Genomic DNA, 19,350 nt, shown 5'->3' with positions numbered 1-19,350 from the left:
CAATTGCTAGTGGCATTAAGCATTGTCAGGACACAAAATAGGAACCAAATGCAACCTTAATTTTGACATAAAATAGAGCTCTCATAAAAGTGATTTTATAAAAAATACAGTACAAACCTGGTGTTGACCGAAAGTCTATTAGCACCATATAAATCTGAAATGGCATCAGCATCAATACAGTATTCAAAGAGGTTATTGTGCAAGCGTGATATAGAATTTTTTTCTCCACAATATACGGTTCAAAAGAACAGTCGACTTTGAATCATAGCTTTTGAGTGTCTTACAGTGGGGCTCAGCTAAAATAACCCTTAGTCTTTATTCTTCTAACCAGTGATAAAACATTTTAGAGGAACACTTTCTTCCAGGTAATATGAAATCTAAATAAAATCCACTTGTTAATTACCCCTCATACTTAACTCGACATTAAACCCATTCACCCTAACCAAATTTATTTCCATAAATTATTCAAACTTAGTGAAAACATTTTTCCTTTGATTGCAGAATAATCATGTTCAGATTCCAGTGGAAGAGGCATTCCTTTAAACGCGCCAGTGTGATGGCTCAGTGGTGAGGATAGAATACCTAGAAGATAAAGATGAAAGTAAAATTTAAAAAAACAATGTAAAAAACACTCAAAAGTCTGAAATATATTATTTTAAATTCATTATTGAGTGCAGATAGAAAATCTACTAAATTGAACTCTAGTATCCACAGCCAGGTGTTTGTGTACCTTCACTTTAGTCTGTCGAGTGGCGTGAAGAGCATCCTCTACCATATTTGAAGTGAAGCACTCTTTGCCGTGACAGTCTGAGTTGAGGCCATCGGTCAGGCTGGCAGTGCTTGCCGAAGTAGTGCTGTACCCACTGTCCACCTAGGAGCCATTACAAATATTCCATCATACAACATTCAAAAACAACTGTCCAACACACTGTTCAAAAAAGGTTAGCTCTTCCTCACACCCACCTGCATGCTAGAATCATAGCGAATGCTGCTTCCTTCTGTTAGTAGAGACACAAACATGTGAGAGCTTTCTATCGCTGACACATTGCCCATACGAGAGCTGGTCAGCTGTCCCAAAGGCTCTCCACTTTCCTCCTCCTCATCTTCCAATCTCTGTTGTATCCCAATCTCCTTGTCCTCCATTTTTTCAGCCTCCATTGAAATCATATTTGCAAGTTCGGTGTCGCTAGGCTGGTTGTTGTAGGACATGGGTGAAAATGCATCAAGCTCCATAAGGGGAAGAGAGAAGGAAGAGGATGTGGAAGAGCAGGCGAGTTGCTCCTCAGCTTCCCGATTGTCTTGAAGTTTAGGGTTGAGGATTGGGGAGATGAGGGGAGGCGGGGCCCTGGAGCGAACTCTAGGTCGGGACTTGGGTCTGTGTCGGTTCTCACTATAGCAATGGAGGTGTTGGGGGGAGCAGTTACGAATGGGAGAACAGCCCTCGACAAACGGGCTCTCATTGCTGGAAGTCACATCTACGTCCAGAGGGACACCAATAGGGGTCAGGTTGATCAACTGCTTCCTGTCAGCTAGAAAAAGAACACAGATTCAAAGTTTATCAGAAAAATAATACCTTAATTTTATCCATCTGAATTTGGTCAAGAAAATTTTTTTTTTACCTGAGCCTGTTGGTGTGCGTGGCACATGTGCAACAATTGGAGACACTGTAGGGGAGAGAAAGCATGCAGGAGACGACCTGTCGGGGAACTGAGGACTAGTAATGCTGCCAAGGCTGCAGTCCCGGAAACAGCCGTTCTGAATGGGACTGGATGAGAACTGGCCCTATGGTGAAGACAACGCAAATAGTTTTGTTTGTCTTAACTTCAAGTAAAATACTTTTTCTTTTGTTGCTAAAATTGATGTTGAGTCACATACATGCTTTCAAGAAGTACAGGTAATGCTGCAGAGATTTATCAGTTGGAATACAGATGAAAGATTCCAAGAGCAAGCACTGTCACATACCATAAAAGAATACTTTTTCTCCCCACTTTTTCTAATTATGAACAAATCTGCTAATTTATAAGATGCTTTACATGATCTATTCAACAGAGAAAAAACAACAACAAATTGAATGCAGATATTGTACCAAAATTGGCAAGCATTTCCACTCACTGTAGAGGGTGTCTGAGCCAACACACCACACGACAAAGGGGAGGAAAACATAGATGACACAGCACCTCCTTCAGCTTCGACCCCTTGGTTAAAAGGCATCTCCTGCCTGGGATTGCTTCTCTCTGGGCTTGATGGGCTGGAGCTGTCAGAACCACTGTAACTGCCCTGACCATCAAGAAAGAGTTTTCGTCTTAAGGAGGAAGAACTGAGACTCTCCTGTACAGCATCGCACACTTCCTTGTGGTGGTAATAATCCCCTGAGGAGAGGAATAAAAGGAATGATGGAGATCTGATTGTAGACACCAAAGTCTCTGACTTGATATGGCATTTCTTAAAAGCTTACCTAAAACTTTCTCCAAATCAAACGTGAAAGGTAATGAAAGAGTTGTCTGGCAAGCAACTGCAATATAAAAGATAAAGAAAACCGATTGTGAAGGGAACAAGAGATGGGGAAAAGTGTGCAGTCATTTCAAACTCAGCAAAGTAAAATACCAACCTGATATGCCTTCTGATTCCTCTGCAATCTTGTCAAATGAAGAGCCTAAAAATACAATGACAAATCAAGAGCATGAACACAAAGAACTTAATTAATAATGTTAAATAAAATTGAAAAAAAAATTACACTTTGAAGAGGAAAAAATGTGCCAACATGAGAACTCAAACACAAATATAAACAAGACAACATACTTTTTGTGTTGATATGAGGACCTTTACGTGCATCTGCAGCCGCCCATGGGGATGGCACTATGGTTCCTTTGGTAAAAAACTATTTTGGAGACAGATAACATCATTATACCAGTACATCAGAATGTTGAAAATTAAGTAACGTCTGTCATTGATCATCACAACACAATTAGATTTTATTTGAGTCCTATACCTGCTCAATAGCATTCTGGTACTTTTTCTCAATGTCAGAATCCATCCTAGATGTTTAGTGGAGAGAGAAAAAAAAATACTTTGTCACTTATCTTATACACATGTTTAATTTTCACTCTGGATTTAATAAATCACACCAGATTTTGTTAAGGAAAGCAACGCTGTTATGACTATAATTGCATGATGTGAGAAATGTGCCTAAGTTTATACCTTGTCTGGCTGAGATAAAAAGATTGTCGCTGAATTTCCTCTGGATCTATGTGCGCAGGTTGAAGACTGGCCATTTCTTCAATAGACCAGTCAAATTTGGGAGGAGTCTGTGAGACAGAAAAGGGAAGATTGATGAAAGATTGCAGTTGAGCAAAGCCTGTGAATAAAATACTGTATTTAAATATGTACAGTTAACGGTATGTGTCTATGCATACGTCACATATCTGTGGGTCCAAAAGATAGGATGTGATGGGTGTGCGTTGTTTTTAGACTTACAGCTCTACAAGGTTTTGACTTGAAGACAGACGGGCTTGGTACCAGGGCCTCACAGAGGTGGTGGTAGTCGCTGGGACTTTCAAAGGGATTTCTGATGGAAGGTCTGCCAGGAGTCTCAGGAGTGATCTCGACATGGTCCCCCATTGTATCTGACAAAGAACAACACAACATAGAAAAGGACATTTTATACACAATATTGTCCAAGACTCGTCAGACCGAACAGCTGATGTCTTGTAGGTCGTGTTTGCTTTCCTTATGTCGATAGCAGTATTGCTCATCTTTGAACAATAACAAGGTTTGAAGCAACCAATTTGTTAGTGTTATATCAAACGTTTTCCCATGTCCTCTTTCTTAACACACGATTTAAAATTTAAGAATACGTTTAAATATTAACAATATACATTTAAATTTTCTATACTTACAACACCAAATGGGCCAGAACTTTGAAACGATCTTCAGTCAACAATCACTACTAGCTACAGACAACGTTGGAACTCCTATTTCAATTTCTGCCAGAGAGCCCGCTGGCCAATAGAAATGTTACAGGATACAGCTGAAAGCCAATCGTTTAACAATAAAACCAGTGTCGTCACTTCCGCTTCCTCTTTTGTTAGCGCGTTTAACATATCAGTAGATTTTTGCCACAAATTGCTCTTATTTTAATTTTTAGAGTGTTTATATCTGTTTTTTTTGCACATTTTATCTGATGTGAATGCGAGACGTATAATATCCGTGTGAAGTGTTGCAATAACTTACTCGTTTTGTGCAAGAGACCTTTTCAGTTCCTGTTTGTTAGCTACATACTAGTAAGCGTTGGCTAACTCTTATTAGTTTAGCTATGGCAAGTGCAGCAAATACTAACCTAAACGCTGTCCGGGAGACTATGGATGGTAAATTAGCACTGTATTTGCAAAAGAAAAAAAAAACCTTCAAACATCAATTGCAGTCACAAATGTAACTGTAATTCGTTAACCAGTCGATTTCTTCTTCCAAACAGTGCTGCTGGAGATATCCAGGTTGCTAAACACTGGTTTGGATATGGAGTCTCTGTCCATATGTGTGCGACTGTGTGAGCAGGGCATCAACCCCGAAGCTTTGTCTGCTGTAATCAAAGAACTGCGTAAAGCCTCAGAATCACTCAAGGTACAGGAACAGACCCTCAAATTAGTAGATTTATGCTGTCATTAAATGTTTCCAAAGGTAAACTTCAGTGAAATTTACACTGTTGATTAATTTGTTAATTGTTTCAAGAGTAATACGAATACTATTAATTTACCCTGATTATTCTGTGTTTTGTATGTCGTGTAGATGTCGTGTTTCATTCATTCAAAGGTGCCATCAGTGTATTAATAACCTTATGGGTAACTTTTGATATATTTATGAACAATGGATTTTTCTCAGCTCTTATATGTGATGAAACATCTTGATTTATAAAATATCCAGGAATAATTCTAGTAAAACCAAAATTCCAGTTACAAATTTATAGCTGATTGAATTTCCAGGATATGTATCACATGCATTGTAGTCGCCCCCATGATGAGCTGGCGTCTTATTCAGGCCTCTCGCCCATAGCTGGCTGGGATAGGCTCCAGCAAACCCGTGACTTGCAGGGTGGACAATTAGTTTATTATTTTTTCTTTTGACTGTTGAATTTGGGCACCTATTTTAGGGTCACCAGTGTTTTCTATGAGCATATGAATTGATGCTCATAGAAATGGCACCAATATGAATTGGTGCCATCCGTTTCTGTGCAAGATGTATGTGATATTGGGCTTACATGTTCTACATTACATTATTTTTCTTATTACTCTTGTAAATCAAAATTGCAGTCCTTTTTGAACAAGAAATTTGAATTGTCTTGTGAGTTTTCTGTGGTAATTTCCCTGACAGAACCTCTTTAAGGGATAAGTAAAGTTTAAGTTATACTCTAGTTGAAAGGTATTGTATAATTTCATGCCTAGTCATAATAATACATACATAAATGCTGTATATCCATTTTCTTTTGCAGGCCTCTGAAACCTGCCCTAATTGATGTTGTTGCCTGATCAATTCAATTTGAGAACATTGGCATCACACCCCATTTCAAGATAAACCTTGCCATGGGTTCTCCAGCTGTCCATCGATCCAACCGTGTTCTGGCACTCTGTCCTGTGTGCCTCCCTGGTGACAAACTGCTCCTGGTTTATGCTTTGACTCGGAACTGAGTTTCTGTGTAGTGGAATAAACCAAGGTCTGTGTAGTAAAAGCAAGTCTTTTCCATACTTTAGCCAACGTTCAGTTATTCTGCTACTTGTAAATTCCAGAGTGGTAGTGGTATTGACATCCTGTAACAAATTGAGAGTTTGCATCCTGTTTCTGATATTCAACCAGTTTTGCACTTTTATCATTTGATTTTATGGTGTAATAAAATGTCTATAAAATTATTTTTTATATTTTTCATGTCATTTTTTTCCATTTTCAATGTATGTACCAATAAATAATTGAATAATATGATGAAATAAAATGATGCCGTAAACTGCCACAAGGTGGCGTTGTCTTTCTTATTCTAATTTAAAGTACCGGTTTTATTTATCAGGTGTTCTTATTTATAAGGCTATCTCAATTTTTTGGATGTTTTTAGCAAATGACACACTAGCAAGATTTTATCAGGTTCCCATTGTTCATTTAAACTCAAAATGCTTTAATTTTCTGTGTTGTCTTAATCCCATTGTAGGATTGCAGAAAAACTGTTTCCTTAGGCTTCACAGCACAATAGTGTTATTTTTTTTCTTTGAAAATTATACAGGAGTAACTAATTTTCCTGGCAAATTAGGTGACAAGAACAAAGATTGTGGTAGAATATTTCACAATCATATAACCACATACCCTACACTGGTGTACAGCAGAGAACACAAGGGTAATTCTTTACAGCAGGATGTCCTGTTGAACAGAAATCTTAGCCCTTCTACGTCTGTACTCCCTCCACAAAAAGTAGAGATATATTGCAAACATGACAAAAAACATGTCTTTGATAAGCCAGAAATGAAACTCTTACATCATGTGTCTAACCCCTCAGAGTACTGTGTTGTTTCTCCACTGTCTGTTAAATGGCTCTATTCATCTTCAAGACAAGGAAAACTGCTGAGAGCACAGAACATTCCTCCACAGGCCAGTATATAGGCAAGAAACGACCTCTCATGTGCAAGGGATTGAATCAGATTCTTTTGAATGTGCTTGTCCTTCTGTGTCTGAGCTTAGGTGTTCATGCAGGCCTGTGAGTGTCTACAAATGAGTAGCCCCTGAGCCATTTGACAGCGATGCCTCACCCCTCGCAGGCACCCTACAGAGGAAGCTTCTGAGCAAGCAGGAGAGAGCGTGTGTGTGTAAGCATTTCTGTCTTCTCCTGCTTTGTCTCGCCCTCTCGACTGACAGTCTGTGAGTCTAAATCTCTGTACTGCTACTTTGATCTCCTAACACAGTATCTCCTCTGTTCCCCAAGACCAGCATCCCGATAGTCAAACATGAGAAGCATACAGATCCACTGCAGTGGTTCTCCTTGATAACTGCCTAAACAACAGGTGCCTGAGATGCTGATGGAGGGAGACTCATATTGAGAATCCTTTCTTTTTTACAAAGGAAAAGAGTTATGCATGGCTTGATTGGCTACTGTGGGCGTGGGATTCAGGATGCATTGGTTTCTGTTTGATGTGTCTGAAGGGTTCCTCCTGATCTTAGCCAGCTACTTTGATCTCTGTTAAACAAAATATTCACAAATCCCACAGTCCTCCTGTTTGAGAGATTACTGTCTATATATGCATAAACATCTAAGGGGTTGTTCAACTAGGGCACTGGTCAGGTCACATGACTGTATAAACTCAAGAGGCTAGCCGGTCCTCACGTCAGAACTTCTAAAGGTGTTTATGTTTGTACATCTGATAATTATCCAGGCCAAAGATTATTTTTCTAATAAATGAGGGCAGTCTCATTTAAAAATGAAAGCAAAAAATATATGTGTTGCAATTATGTCTCAGGTCTTTGCATTGGATGTTACAGGAATAATTAGTGTGGACTGATTAGAAGTTCCTTACGCATAAGAAAGGACGTTCTGTTGATGTTTGCACAAACCCAAATTACAAACATATTGTCTCTTGAAAACAACTAAACTAACATGCAGCTGACGTGAACAGAAAGTGAGGGATCTCGGTATGTGGTGGTGTTTAAGTTGCTAATTACCACTAGCCATAAACAGGTAGGTTTAATGGTCTCCCTGCAGAAACAAAGACTGTTCATAATTTCAGGATAAAAGTTGTTTGTTACAAGACCTTTACTATCAATGGGTTCTTTTCAATGGATAAAAAAGTCTTTGGGAATGTATATAGCAGATTTTATTTTTTTGTACTCGTTAAATGTTAAATAGTTGCTCGACAAATGTTTCACAGATGTAAACATACAATTTATATATATATATATATATATATATATATATATATATATATATATATATATATATAATTTTTTTTTTTTTTTTTCTAAATCCATGTAAGGGGACTAAGAAATAACTGCTCCAGTGCTACGTATAGGTGATAAACATTCATTCTGGTTTTTCTGTTTCAGACAGAAAAATTATATACTTTTTATTCCACTCCTTGTTTACCGAACAGCAATAATTATTTAGCTGAATAACCATTTCAATTTCATGATCTGAGTACTGTTGACGATAAAGAGTTCAAAAAAACTCAGTTTTTTTATTAATATTTTTGAGCTGATTGAGTCGGCCTGGTCCTCCTCCTTGAGCAGCAGCATGTGAAGCTTCACTGACTGTCTTTGCCCCGAGAGGAGTTCTGTGACCTTGTTAGAGCTTAATCCAATACACCGCCCTTGATTAAATACAGGCTACACTTTTACAATGTAAGATTATACTATTTAGATCCCAATTAAATTCATAGCAAAGAAATTGGATAATAAACTCTTTAAAGGATCATTAACAATCATCAGACAGGATAATGGTACGGCAATGAAAATATGTTCGAAAAAACTTCCAAAGTCTTCTAGTGACTTTGTTGTTTTTGGACATATTCCAAACTGATTAATGTCGAATTGATTGATTTACAGTTGTAATTAGCCTCATCCTGCATAGATGCATAATAATTGTATATCACCCTGTTTGTTTTAAGTTATTAATTGTTTCATTAACAAAAGCAGTTAATGGAATAACAATTAACAAAGTTGTGGAGCCATCAACACAGTGCGTGCAAACTCCCTTGTGTTTTCCCTGTGATGATAATGAAACACCGTTTTTGTCAGATTGGTATTTTGTGTGTAGGACTATGTAATGACCAGTATGATATTGGGCTTATTAGTTTATTTGAGTGGTTCACTGAGGCGTTCAGCTGGTATTGAACACATTGTGTTTAACATGTAGGCACCATATGCTGCCTTAATCAGACACTGGGATGGCATTTGGTCGTTAAATTGTCTTCTAATAAAGGCAGGTAGTAAAACAACTTGAGTTAATTCAATTTCAGGTGAGTTTGGGTGAATTGAACAGCTGCTCTTATTTGTTGAATTGTTGTTACGTCTCCTCTCGAGTTTTTTTCTCCTGTTTTTTAATGTTTAACGTTTACAAACTTCAACTTTTTTTTTTTTTTTTGCTGAAAACAGAGATGGAGGGTGGACTAGCTGTCCACTGTCTTTAAAAGAAGACAATACCAGGCATATTGTAGTGACAGCTTGCATTGTGTGTGTAAACGTGTGCATGTGTGCGTGTGTGTGTGTGTGTGTGTGTTTGCATAAAGAAAAGAGAGAAAGAAGACAGGAAAATTGAAAAATAGAGAATGTGTGCGTGTGCGTGTGTGTGTGTGTGTGTGTGTGTTGAGAGAGAGAGAGACAGTGACAGCTTGTATTCGCCGTGATTAATGATGTGCTGTGTGACTTGATAAGTGCTTCGGAGGACCAACGCTTGTTTCAATTAGACCTTGTGAAGGTCGCGACGCTGCGCCGGCCTCTCATTATCATATCCATAATCAATCCACATTATCATAGTAGAATGTGGAATGGATGTACGATATATTTGTCACACACACACACGTACGCACGTACACAAACACACAAGACAGAAATGAGCTCACACACGGATGCCTAATCACATACCAAAACACAATGACATCCTTTCTTGCTCACACACACACACACACACACACACACACACACACACACACACACACACACACACACACACACACACACCCTTCACTCCAACTTGATCTGGATCATAACAGTAGCTGTCGGAATGGATTGTCTGTTCAGATTAAAAGTGTTTCTAAGAATTAAACAGCAATGATGGTGGTGGCATTTCAGATCCCGTCTGCAGACACAAATGCCAAAACATAATTCTGTCACCCCCTCCTATCTTACACAACCAAAAACACATCCAAAGGCAAACACACACACACACACACACACACACACACACACACACACACACACACACACACACACACACACACACACACACACACACACACTTATCCAGGACCCTGGGGCATTTTTACAGAGGCGAAGTGATTCGTATGTTACTCTTCTAATGAGAACAGATTGAGTGGTATTTACACTTCATCGGATGATCTAACCACCTACACATTTCCCTCATGCTTCTGCTCACTGGCCAAGAGAGACATGTGGAAAGGACCAAAGCCTGGCTTTCAAACAGCGACACAACATGAGCATTATATTTGTCGCTTTGGCACCTGATGAAATGGCAGGATAAATATGCCTGTGAATTCATTAAACAGGAAAACTGTATCAAGATGTAGTTTAGGAAGATGATTTTGCCTTGAACCAGAAAAATATGGTAAAAAGCTGGCTGACACACTTGGTGTCCCTGTGAAATCTTTATTTAATCACCAATATTACTAAGACTGACATAAAAAAAATTAAAATAAGGTAGCCTTCTTTTTCTTTCGGCTTTTCCCTTCAGGGGTCGCCACAACGAATCAGTTGCCTCCATCTAACCCTGTCTTCTGCATCCTCTTCTCTCGCACCAACTACCTTCATGTCCTCTTTCACTACATTCATAAACCTCCTCTTTGGTCTTCCTCTAGGCCTCCTGCCTGGCAGTTCAAAACTCAGCATCCTTCTACCAATAGATTCACTATCTCTCCTCTGGACATGTCCAAACCATCTCAGTCTGGCCTCTCTGACTTTATCTCCAAAACCTCTAACATGTGCTGTCCCTCTGATGTACTCATTCCTGATCCTATCCTTCCTGGTCACTCCCAAAGAGAACCTCATCATCTTCATCTCTGCTACCTCCAGCTCTGTCTCTGTCTTTTCCTCAGTAACACTGTCTCTAGACCAAACAACATTGCTGGTCTCACCACAGTTTTGTACACCTTTCCTTTCATTTTAGCTGAAACTCTTCTATCACACATCACACCTGAAACTTTTCTCCACCTGTTCCATCCTGCCTGTACACGCTTCTTCACCTCTTTTCCACACTCTCCATTGCTGTGGACTGTTGACCCTAAGTACTTAAAATCCTCCACCTTCTTGATCTCTTCTCCCTGTAACCTCACTCATCCACTTGGGTCCCTCTCATTCACACACATGTACTCTGTCTTACTGCGGCTAACCTTCATTCCTCTCCTTTCCAGGACAAACCTCCACCTCTCTAGCTTCTCATCCACCTGTTCCCTGCTCTCACTACAGATCACAATGTCAACTGCAAACATCATAGTCCATGGAGATAGCAAAAGTTTTACGTCACCTAGTCCCTTAAATTATAAACATGACAAACTAAGGATCTCGTAATGCAAAAATATGAAAGCTAAAATTGAAATGGGGGGGAATATAATATATATATAATATAATAATCATGAAGTTACTGATAACCTAAGGAGTCATGATACGAAAACATTGCCAGTTGGCAGGGGAAACCTAAAGTAGGGAATTTTAAAAAAGAAACTTTGTCAAATCCATAATGGAAAGATCAACATAAATGTAGGAGATGAAGAAATCTATCTGTATTCTATTAATTCTTTCTTCTTGTGAGTAAACATGATCACTGATAGTTCAGTCAGGGACTTGAGTGCACACTTACCTCTGTGCCTCACACAGAGGTAAGTCAAACTCTTTTAATTGATACCCTCAGATTTTTTGTTTTGTTTCTCAGACTTGGCATTGTTAAAAAAAACAGCAAACAGATGATGATATCTAAAACCTGTGGAGTTCCTATTCACTTTCGCTATCCGACTCACTTTTTTCACCTCGGTTTTTTATACTGTACGTTGATAAAAGAAGATTTTGCAGCAAGTATTGCTTCGTTGTTTCATTTCATAGGAATTTAGGCAAAATAGCTGCTGGAGGAATTACACCTATGACCTTCCTGTTGGCACTTCCCACCAGGTCATCCTGCAACCAATTGCAACCCGCTGACTCTCTTTAACATTATGCTTATGATCATTTCTTGTGGCTGAAAAATCCCAATACTTGCTTACACCATTTTTTTGTTGGGGTGACTGTCTTAAATGTATCTTTATTTGGATTCTCAAGCCTAAAAAGTTGCAAAGTTCTGTAATAGGGTGTTAAAACTGAACATTTCAGGATGTAATTAACCCTTAAAGATGAGAATTTACGGCATGAATCAGCTCTACTTAACAGTGATGGCTTCATCTGTGTATTTTCTACAGATGGAGAGAGCTGTGACATTTCTTTTTGGCAAGGAAAAGGCCAGACTCAGCAGGAGTTATCAAAGGCAAAAAGTAAAAAGTTCGAGTTAGCTATCTCTCCCTCTCTCTCTTACCCTGGAGATACTCATGTTAAGCATAATTAAGCAGATTTGATTAGCATCAAGCCTGGCTTCCTCTCTTGACTTTTAATGAATGTAAATCTACCATCTACATCCTAAAGATTAATTTCTGCCAATTAAAAAACACAAGAGGGCTTATTGGAGAGAGGGGGGTAGTGAGGAAAAGAGTGTTAAAGTCCTTTGAGTTGGAGTACAGTCAGTTTTATCCTCTTCCCCCTTGTCTTATGGTGAGATGGTCTCTGGAGATCTGTGTGTCTCTCTCCCTCATGACTGAGATCATTATCAGCACAATGTTCCGTGAAAGCCACTTTGAAAAGACTGCAAGCTCCGTATGTAAATGATGGAAGTGTGTTTGTGTGTGTGTGTGTGTGTGTGTGTGTGTGTGTGTGTGTGTGTGTGTGTGTGTGTGTGTGTGTGTGTGTGTGTGTGTGTGTACAGGATGAGGAGGCAGTGCAGGGAACAGGTACGGGGGTCACTTTGTCAAGCCAAGGTCATATCTGTATGGTCTAGATCTGCTCTTTTGGAAAATGCCATGTGAGAACTTGTTATGATCTGATGATCAATCTATAAAACTGACCTGACTATAATTACAAAATAATCGCGCCCGGAAGGAATAAAGAGCAAAATTACTCACCTGAATTACTATTTTGTATTAACGAGTAATATTGCTTTTGTTTTTTTGTTTCTTGTTTTGCAAACATTTGCAAATAACGTTTTGGTAATAATCACTAATGTGATATACACTCAACAAAAAAATAAACGCAACACTTTTGTTTTTGCTCCCATTTTTCATGAGATGGACTTAAAGATCTATAATTCATTCCAAAACATTGTTCACAAATCTGTCTAAATGTGTGATAGTGAGCACGTCTGCTTTGCTGAGATAATCCATCCCACCTCACAGGTGTGTCACATCAAGATGCTCATCTGACATCATGAGTAGTGCACAGGTGTACCTTATACTGCCCACAATAAAAGGCCACTCTGAAATGTGCAGTTTTGTCTCACAGCAAAATGCCACGGATGCCACAAGCATTGATGGAGCGTGCAATTGGCATGCTGACAGCAGGAATGTCAACCAGATCTGTTGCAAGTGCATTGAATGTTCATTTCTCCACCATAAGCCATCTCAACGCATTTCAGAGAATATGGCAGTACATCCAACCAGCCTCACAACCACAGACCACGTGTAACCACACCAGCCTAGGACCTCCACATCCCCCAGGTTCACCTCCAAGATCGTCTGCGACCAGCCACTCAGACAGCTGTTGAAACAATTGGTTTGCATAACCAAACAATCTCTGCACAAACTGTCAGAAACCGTCTCGGGGAAGCTCAACTGCATGATCGTCGTCCTCATCGGGGTCTTAACCTGACTCCAGATCGTCGCCGTAACAGACTTGAGTGGGCAAATGCTCACATTCGATGGGGTCTGGCATGTTGGAGAGGTGTTCTCTTCACGGATGAATCTCAGTTTACATTGTTCAGGGCAGATGGCAGACAGCGTGTGTGGAGTTGTGTGGGTGAGCACTTTGCTGATGTCAATGTTGTGGATCAAGTGGCCCATGGTGGTGGTGGGGTTATGGTATGGGCAGGCATCTGTTATGGACGAAGAACACAGGTGCATTTTATTGATGGCATTTTGAATGCACAGAGATACCGTGATGAGATCCTGAGGCCCATCGTTGTGCCATACATCCATGATCATCACCTCATGCTTCAGCAAGATAATGCACGGCCCCATGTTGCAAGGATCTGTTCACAATTCTTGGAAGCTGAAAATGTCCCAGTTCTTGCATGGCCAGCATACTCACCGGACATGTCCCCCATTGAGCATGTTTGGGATGTGCTTGACTGACATATACGACAGCATGTACCAGTTCCCACTAATATCCAGCAACTTCGCACAGCCATTGAAGAGGAGTGGACCAACATTCCACAGGCCACAATTGACAATCTGATAAACTCTATGCGAAGAAGATGTGTTGCACTGCGTGAGGCAAATGGTGGTCATACCAGATACTGACTGGTTCTGAGTCCCCAGACCCCCAATAAAGCAAAAAAACCCTGCCCATTTCAGGGTGGCCTTTTATTGTGGCCAGTATAAGGTACACCTGTCCACTACTCATGATGTCAGATCAGCATCTTGATGTGTGAGGTGGGATGGATTATATCAGCAAAGCAGAAGTGCTCACTATCACACATTTAGACAGATTTGTACAATGAGAGAAATGGTAATATTGTGTATCTGGAATGAATTATAGATCTTTAAGTCCATCTCATGAAAAATGGGAGCAAAAAAAAACTGAGTTTGAATAATATGCGTCACATTTCTATCCTTTAGTCCTGCATGGAAGACTAATGTGGGAAGATCAGAGTCAGGTTATAAAGAAGACAAATCGAGTGACACACACACACACACACACACACACACACACACACACACACACACACACACACACACACACACACACACACACACACACACACACACACACACACACACACACACACACACACACACGTATACCTAACCACAAACATTAATATCAAAGTTTCTTTTCATTAGGCCTTCATAAATAGGCTTATCCAAAGTTGATGTAGGCTAATCTTCGCTCGCCCTCGCTTCTCTCCTACTCTATGAAAACGTGTCTCTCACTCTCCAAGAACACAGTCATGCTCCTCCTCTTTATGATAATGTGACAGTAGCATCTCCGGCTTGGAGTCAAGCCTCCTCTCATTCTGATTCAACTATGTGATCTGTTTTTATCCGGACCGCTCCTCTCCTCCTCTCCTTTCATCCTTGTCGTTTACGCCTCAACGCAATCAATGCGCACTTCTCCTGTCGCTCAGCGATCGCATTTGTCCGGCAGAGTTACTTTTCTGAAATACTTTGAACTTTTTTTTTTTTTTTTCTCTTTAAATCCTGTTCCTAATTCTCGGACATGACTACCATGGCAACTCCGGCTGCTCCTACTCTGCTCCCAGCCGCTCCACTTGCGCACCACGCGGCTCCGAGCTCCGTCTCTCCGTCCGGTACCTCTCCACCACCTCCGGCCACCTCCGCTGCTTCTTCCCCGGCTCCTCCGGTGGCGCACCCGGCGCTGCTTCACCAGTTCAGGGCGGACCTCTTACTACAGAACGGGACCCCACTGAAGAGCGGAGGCGCACCGGCGGTCAGCAGCGCAAAGCCCGTTTACGCCACTCCGTCGCCGGTGGAGAGCACGCCGCAAAACAACGAGTGCAAACTGGTGGAGGTGAAAGGGGCCAAGCTGGCGTCGTTCACGGTGAAGGACACGGAGCTCATCTGCCTTCCTCAGGCTTTCGACGTTTTTCTGAAGCACCTGGTCGGCGGGCTCCACACCGTCTACACCAAGCTGAAGCGGCTGGACATTTCTCCGGTGGTCTGCAACGTGGAGCAGGTCAGGGTCCTGCGGGGCCTCGGGGCCATCCAGCCCGGGGTGAACCGGTGCAAACTCATCTCCAGACAGGACTTCGAGGCGCTTTACAGCGACTGTACCAACGCCAGGTGAGTGAGGTGGGGGGGTCCCCAGTAGATGAGGGTGGTGCAGCAGGTGGGTTTATTTAAAGCAGCCGTAAAAGTGATTTCTGGGGACTTCATCTTTGCACAATGTGGCGCTCATCATTATGCAGATCATGAGAAAATCTAAATTGAAATTTAAATAATTATTGGTTTGCAACTTTGTATTTAAGATTTTTTTTTTTTAAAATCCAGGACTCTGAATTAAAGGCTAGCAAAACCTTCAAGAAACCACTTTTTGTACGCATAGGACAAAGTAGGGGAGAACAGAACATTTGATTAAGATATATGTTTTTATGACAATATGATTTCCTTTTGCTTTTTTTTTTTTAGTGGAGATTGAAACTATTTAAAGTGTCAGTACTCACAATCAAAAGGGTGATAAATAGCTCATGATGGTGCTGATGATAAAGAATTTTAGTCATCTCAATAAAAACAGTTAAAAAGTTTGTCTCCTTATCAGAAGCTACAATCTTTCCAACACACACACACACACACACACACACACACACACACACACACACACACACACACACACACACACACACACACACACACATACAGAGGGAGAGAAAGAGGGGTGTCTTTCTGTCTCTCTGACACTCACGTATGGACACAGTGAATCTGACACTGTCATTCTGAGAAATTGATTCTTCACAGAAATTAATTAATTTTCATTTGGCCCCAAGCGGCAGCTTAAATCAGGACAAGCTCACTCACTCACTCCCTGATCCCTTTTCTCTGCCTGCCTCTCTCTGCCTCCCTCTCTCTCCTTCCTTAATAACTCGCTGTCTTATCATATCAACACTCTTTAGCCCTGAGCATTAGAACAGAGGCGATGATTAAATGAATTCTTGGTATTTATGATGTGATTATGCAAATTAGCTGTTTTTCTCAGCTCCAATGGTGACCAACTACATGGGTCATCAATTCAATGTGCTGCATAGATGTTTGGATAAAGGTACTAAATTAGAGAGGATTTGTGGTTTCCTGGTGCTTCAGTCTGCCGTTGTGCAGACCACATGTTCATGACAGCATGGGTTTCCATCCAGAGGAGTATGGATTAGCCTTAGTTTGGGGACTTTATATTGTTCAGCATTTAAGCCCTGCTCCCTCTGAGCCTGAAAGATCAAATTTACAACTGCTGTAAAATTCAAGATGTGTCACGGTGTGTACAGACGTGTATTAACAACTAGACTTTTCTGTTATTTGAACTACTTTTCTCCAATTATTCAGGTAACATTCTGTATCTTTGAGGTACGTTTTCATTTTAATACCAGGTGTTAGCTTTTGATACAAGCTCTGACTTGTTGAGCGAAACCAAAAGCAAAGCTATTGTGAGAAGGAGTTTCCAGCTCCACATGTGTGGAAGAACACCTGCCTTTAAGCATTTGAGGCTTTCAAACCCGAGACCAAATCCAGACGCATCTTCTGGCTGCTTTGGAAATTCTCCTGTGTCAGGGTGTTAATGGGAACATTGTTCAACATCCTCTGAAAATACCCAGCCTCAGTTGTCTCTAATTATCCACACAACACTCAAACAGCCTCTAGTTAATGAGATATGGAGACATCACTTGTCTGAAATCTTCAAACAAACGTCTGCGATTCCACATCTGAAGGTTGTAAATGTGCTGTGGTTGAGTCTTTGCTCTCCGTCACAAGTTTTAAAGAAATCTCTCCTGTCGGTGTGGAGCAGTATGCAGCAGAAGGTAAAAAGTGGAGATGATTAAAGCGGAGAATCCAACTGATCTTTAAAGATTTTATTTCAGCTACATCTCAAAGAATTCAATGCTATGGGTCTCTGGCAGCATCAGGGCTCCCTGAGTTTTTTGTTACTGATTAAGACAGCCGTCACTTATTATTTTCCAGTCAGTATAGTCGGACAGGCTTGAAGAGAAATGACAGTCTTGTCTGATGGTTTGACATGACTAACCACAATAAACAAACTACGATGCTGTGCGCAGATCCTGCTGTTTGTTCTGGTGGATTTCTTTGATAATCGTTTTTTCCCCTTTGAGATTCAAACAAAAAGTTTTGATGCAAAGGTTATGGAAAAGCACTCTGTTTATCGTTGTCTTTCATTCTCCTCTTTGTCTCACTCATTTCTCACACACACACACACACACACACACACACATGAACAGTCTTTAGTCTCACCCTGACCACTGACTCATCAAACCATGAAGAAGGGCCGACTTCACCCTCAGTCAAAGGCTAGTTATAATTCACGCATATGTAGCACAAACACACACATGTGCGTGCGCACACAGACACACACACGCACACACACACACACACACACACACACACACACACACACACACACACACACACACACACACACACACACACACACACACACACAGTCTCGCTGTCATCTCCACACACACAACTCACATGGTCACGCCTGTGTGTTTGCTGGCTTTGCTGCTAAATGACATTAGTTCCACACAGGGAACATGGTGTGTAGGAGGCAACCTGATCCTCCCTCCTTTTCTTTCACCCTCACAAAGGAACAGTTTCATTCTCGGTTAGAAACACACATCAAACAGCTCACTCAGGTCAAACTGTGTGTGTGTGTGTGTGTATGTATGCACGTGTAATTGTACACGTGTGGGGTACACAAATGCTATATTACATGAAGAAAGCTTAGCATGACAAGTTGCAATGTCTGATTGCTTCTGGCCTTTTCAGAAATGGAGTCCACGCTTTACTCACAGGTAACTTTTTAGAGGAGTTATCCTCTAAACCTGTTTATAAAGAATTAATCTGCTTGAGAACATTTAGTGACTGTCCAACTTCACTTAAATGCAGGTATCTTTTTTTTTTTTCTTTTCACAAACAAGATTACATTCAGTTTCAGAGCAGACATGGTTAGATACGACTACAGGTGAAAGGGTAAATACTTTCGTTTTGTATTTTGAGAATATGTTGGAAAATCTCAGTTAATGTAATTGTTTATCGCAGATCTTTCAAAAGTCGTCTGAAAATGACATATTCCTCGGTTACCCCCCGCCCCCCCAAAAATGCACCACCTTTTTACATCTCATTTTTCTGTTGTGTCGGAGTAACCTTAAAATAATTTTCCAAGGAAAACTGATGTGTAGACAAATCAAAAAGCGGTGGTTGATTTACGTATGAAACTGGGTGAATCTAGAATGTATACTTTGACATGATGATGACGACCACTTTAAAGGTCAACTAAAATCCTGTTTCCATAGTAATTGTAAAATTGCTGAAAGAGCACAATAACAAAAAGCACAACTACAAATCATGGATTATTCGTACTGTCATTTGTATGTATGTGTGTGTGTGTGTGTGTGTGTGTGTGTCGAGGGGTGGCGTGGGGGGTTATTTAAGTCAAACAATGAATGATGACTATGATGAAGTTGCCTGCAGAGTATTAAGAAAAAACAGTCTTTGTGTTTCTCTGTGCCAAACATGGAGTGCACTAGTTGGCACGATACACAAAGTGTGCGTGTGTGTGGTGTGTGTGTGTGTTTGTGAAGGTGGGTTCCTCAAAGCCGAGCCCCGCTGCCATGCCATAAGT

At 40.6% G+C, this 19,350-nt stretch overlaps 3 protein-coding genes across 7 annotated transcripts in view; 2 read left to right on the top strand and 1 right to left on the bottom strand.

Annotated features, from left to right (window-relative positions):
* Positions 1 to 122: 122 nt before the first annotated feature.
* Positions 123 to 3,618, bottom strand: bora (bora aurora kinase A activator). Its single transcript, XM_068328038.1, has 11 exons — positions 3,475 to 3,618; positions 3,199 to 3,305; positions 2,990 to 3,035; positions 2,800 to 2,878; positions 2,609 to 2,653; positions 2,456 to 2,512; positions 2,113 to 2,369; positions 1,620 to 1,782; positions 964 to 1,529; positions 731 to 871; positions 123 to 582 (listed from the first exon to the last, which is right to left on the bottom strand). The coding sequence occupies exons 1-11, from the start codon at positions 3,616 to 3,618 to the stop codon at positions 562 to 564; spliced, it is 1,626 nt and encodes a 541-aa protein (XP_068184139.1). The 3' UTR covers positions 123 to 561.
* A 465-nt stretch (positions 3,619 to 4,083) lies between these two features.
* On the top strand, positions 4,084 to 5,989 carry mzt1 (mitotic spindle organizing protein 1). Its single transcript, XM_068327922.1, has 3 exons — positions 4,084 to 4,364; positions 4,472 to 4,617; positions 5,483 to 5,989. The coding sequence occupies exons 1-3, from the start codon at positions 4,313 to 4,315 to the stop codon at positions 5,504 to 5,506; spliced, it is 222 nt and encodes a 73-aa protein (XP_068184023.1). The 5' UTR covers positions 4,084 to 4,312; the 3' UTR covers positions 5,507 to 5,989.
* Positions 5,990 to 15,020: 9,031 nt separating this feature from the next.
* Positions 15,021 to 19,350, top strand: part of dachc (dachshund c) — a 23,511-nt gene continuing 19,181 nt past the window's right edge. For all 5 annotated transcript variants that reach the window (XM_068327396.1, XM_068327394.1, XM_068327397.1 and 2 more), the window contains exon 1: positions 15,021 to 15,788. In XM_068327396.1, coding sequence (XP_068183497.1) covers positions 15,205 to 15,788 — 584 coding nt within the window. In that variant the 5' untranslated portion in view covers positions 15,021 to 15,204. The remainder of the gene's footprint in view (positions 15,789 to 19,350) is intronic.

This window comes from Antennarius striatus, chromosome 11 (assembly GCF_040054535.1).
Source record: "Antennarius striatus isolate MH-2024 chromosome 11, ASM4005453v1, whole genome shotgun sequence".
NCBI lineage: Eukaryota > Metazoa > Chordata > Actinopteri > Lophiiformes > Antennariidae > Antennarius > Antennarius striatus.
The sequence above is the reverse complement of the archived record's forward strand: the minus strand, read 5'-3'. Positions and strand labels throughout refer to the sequence as shown.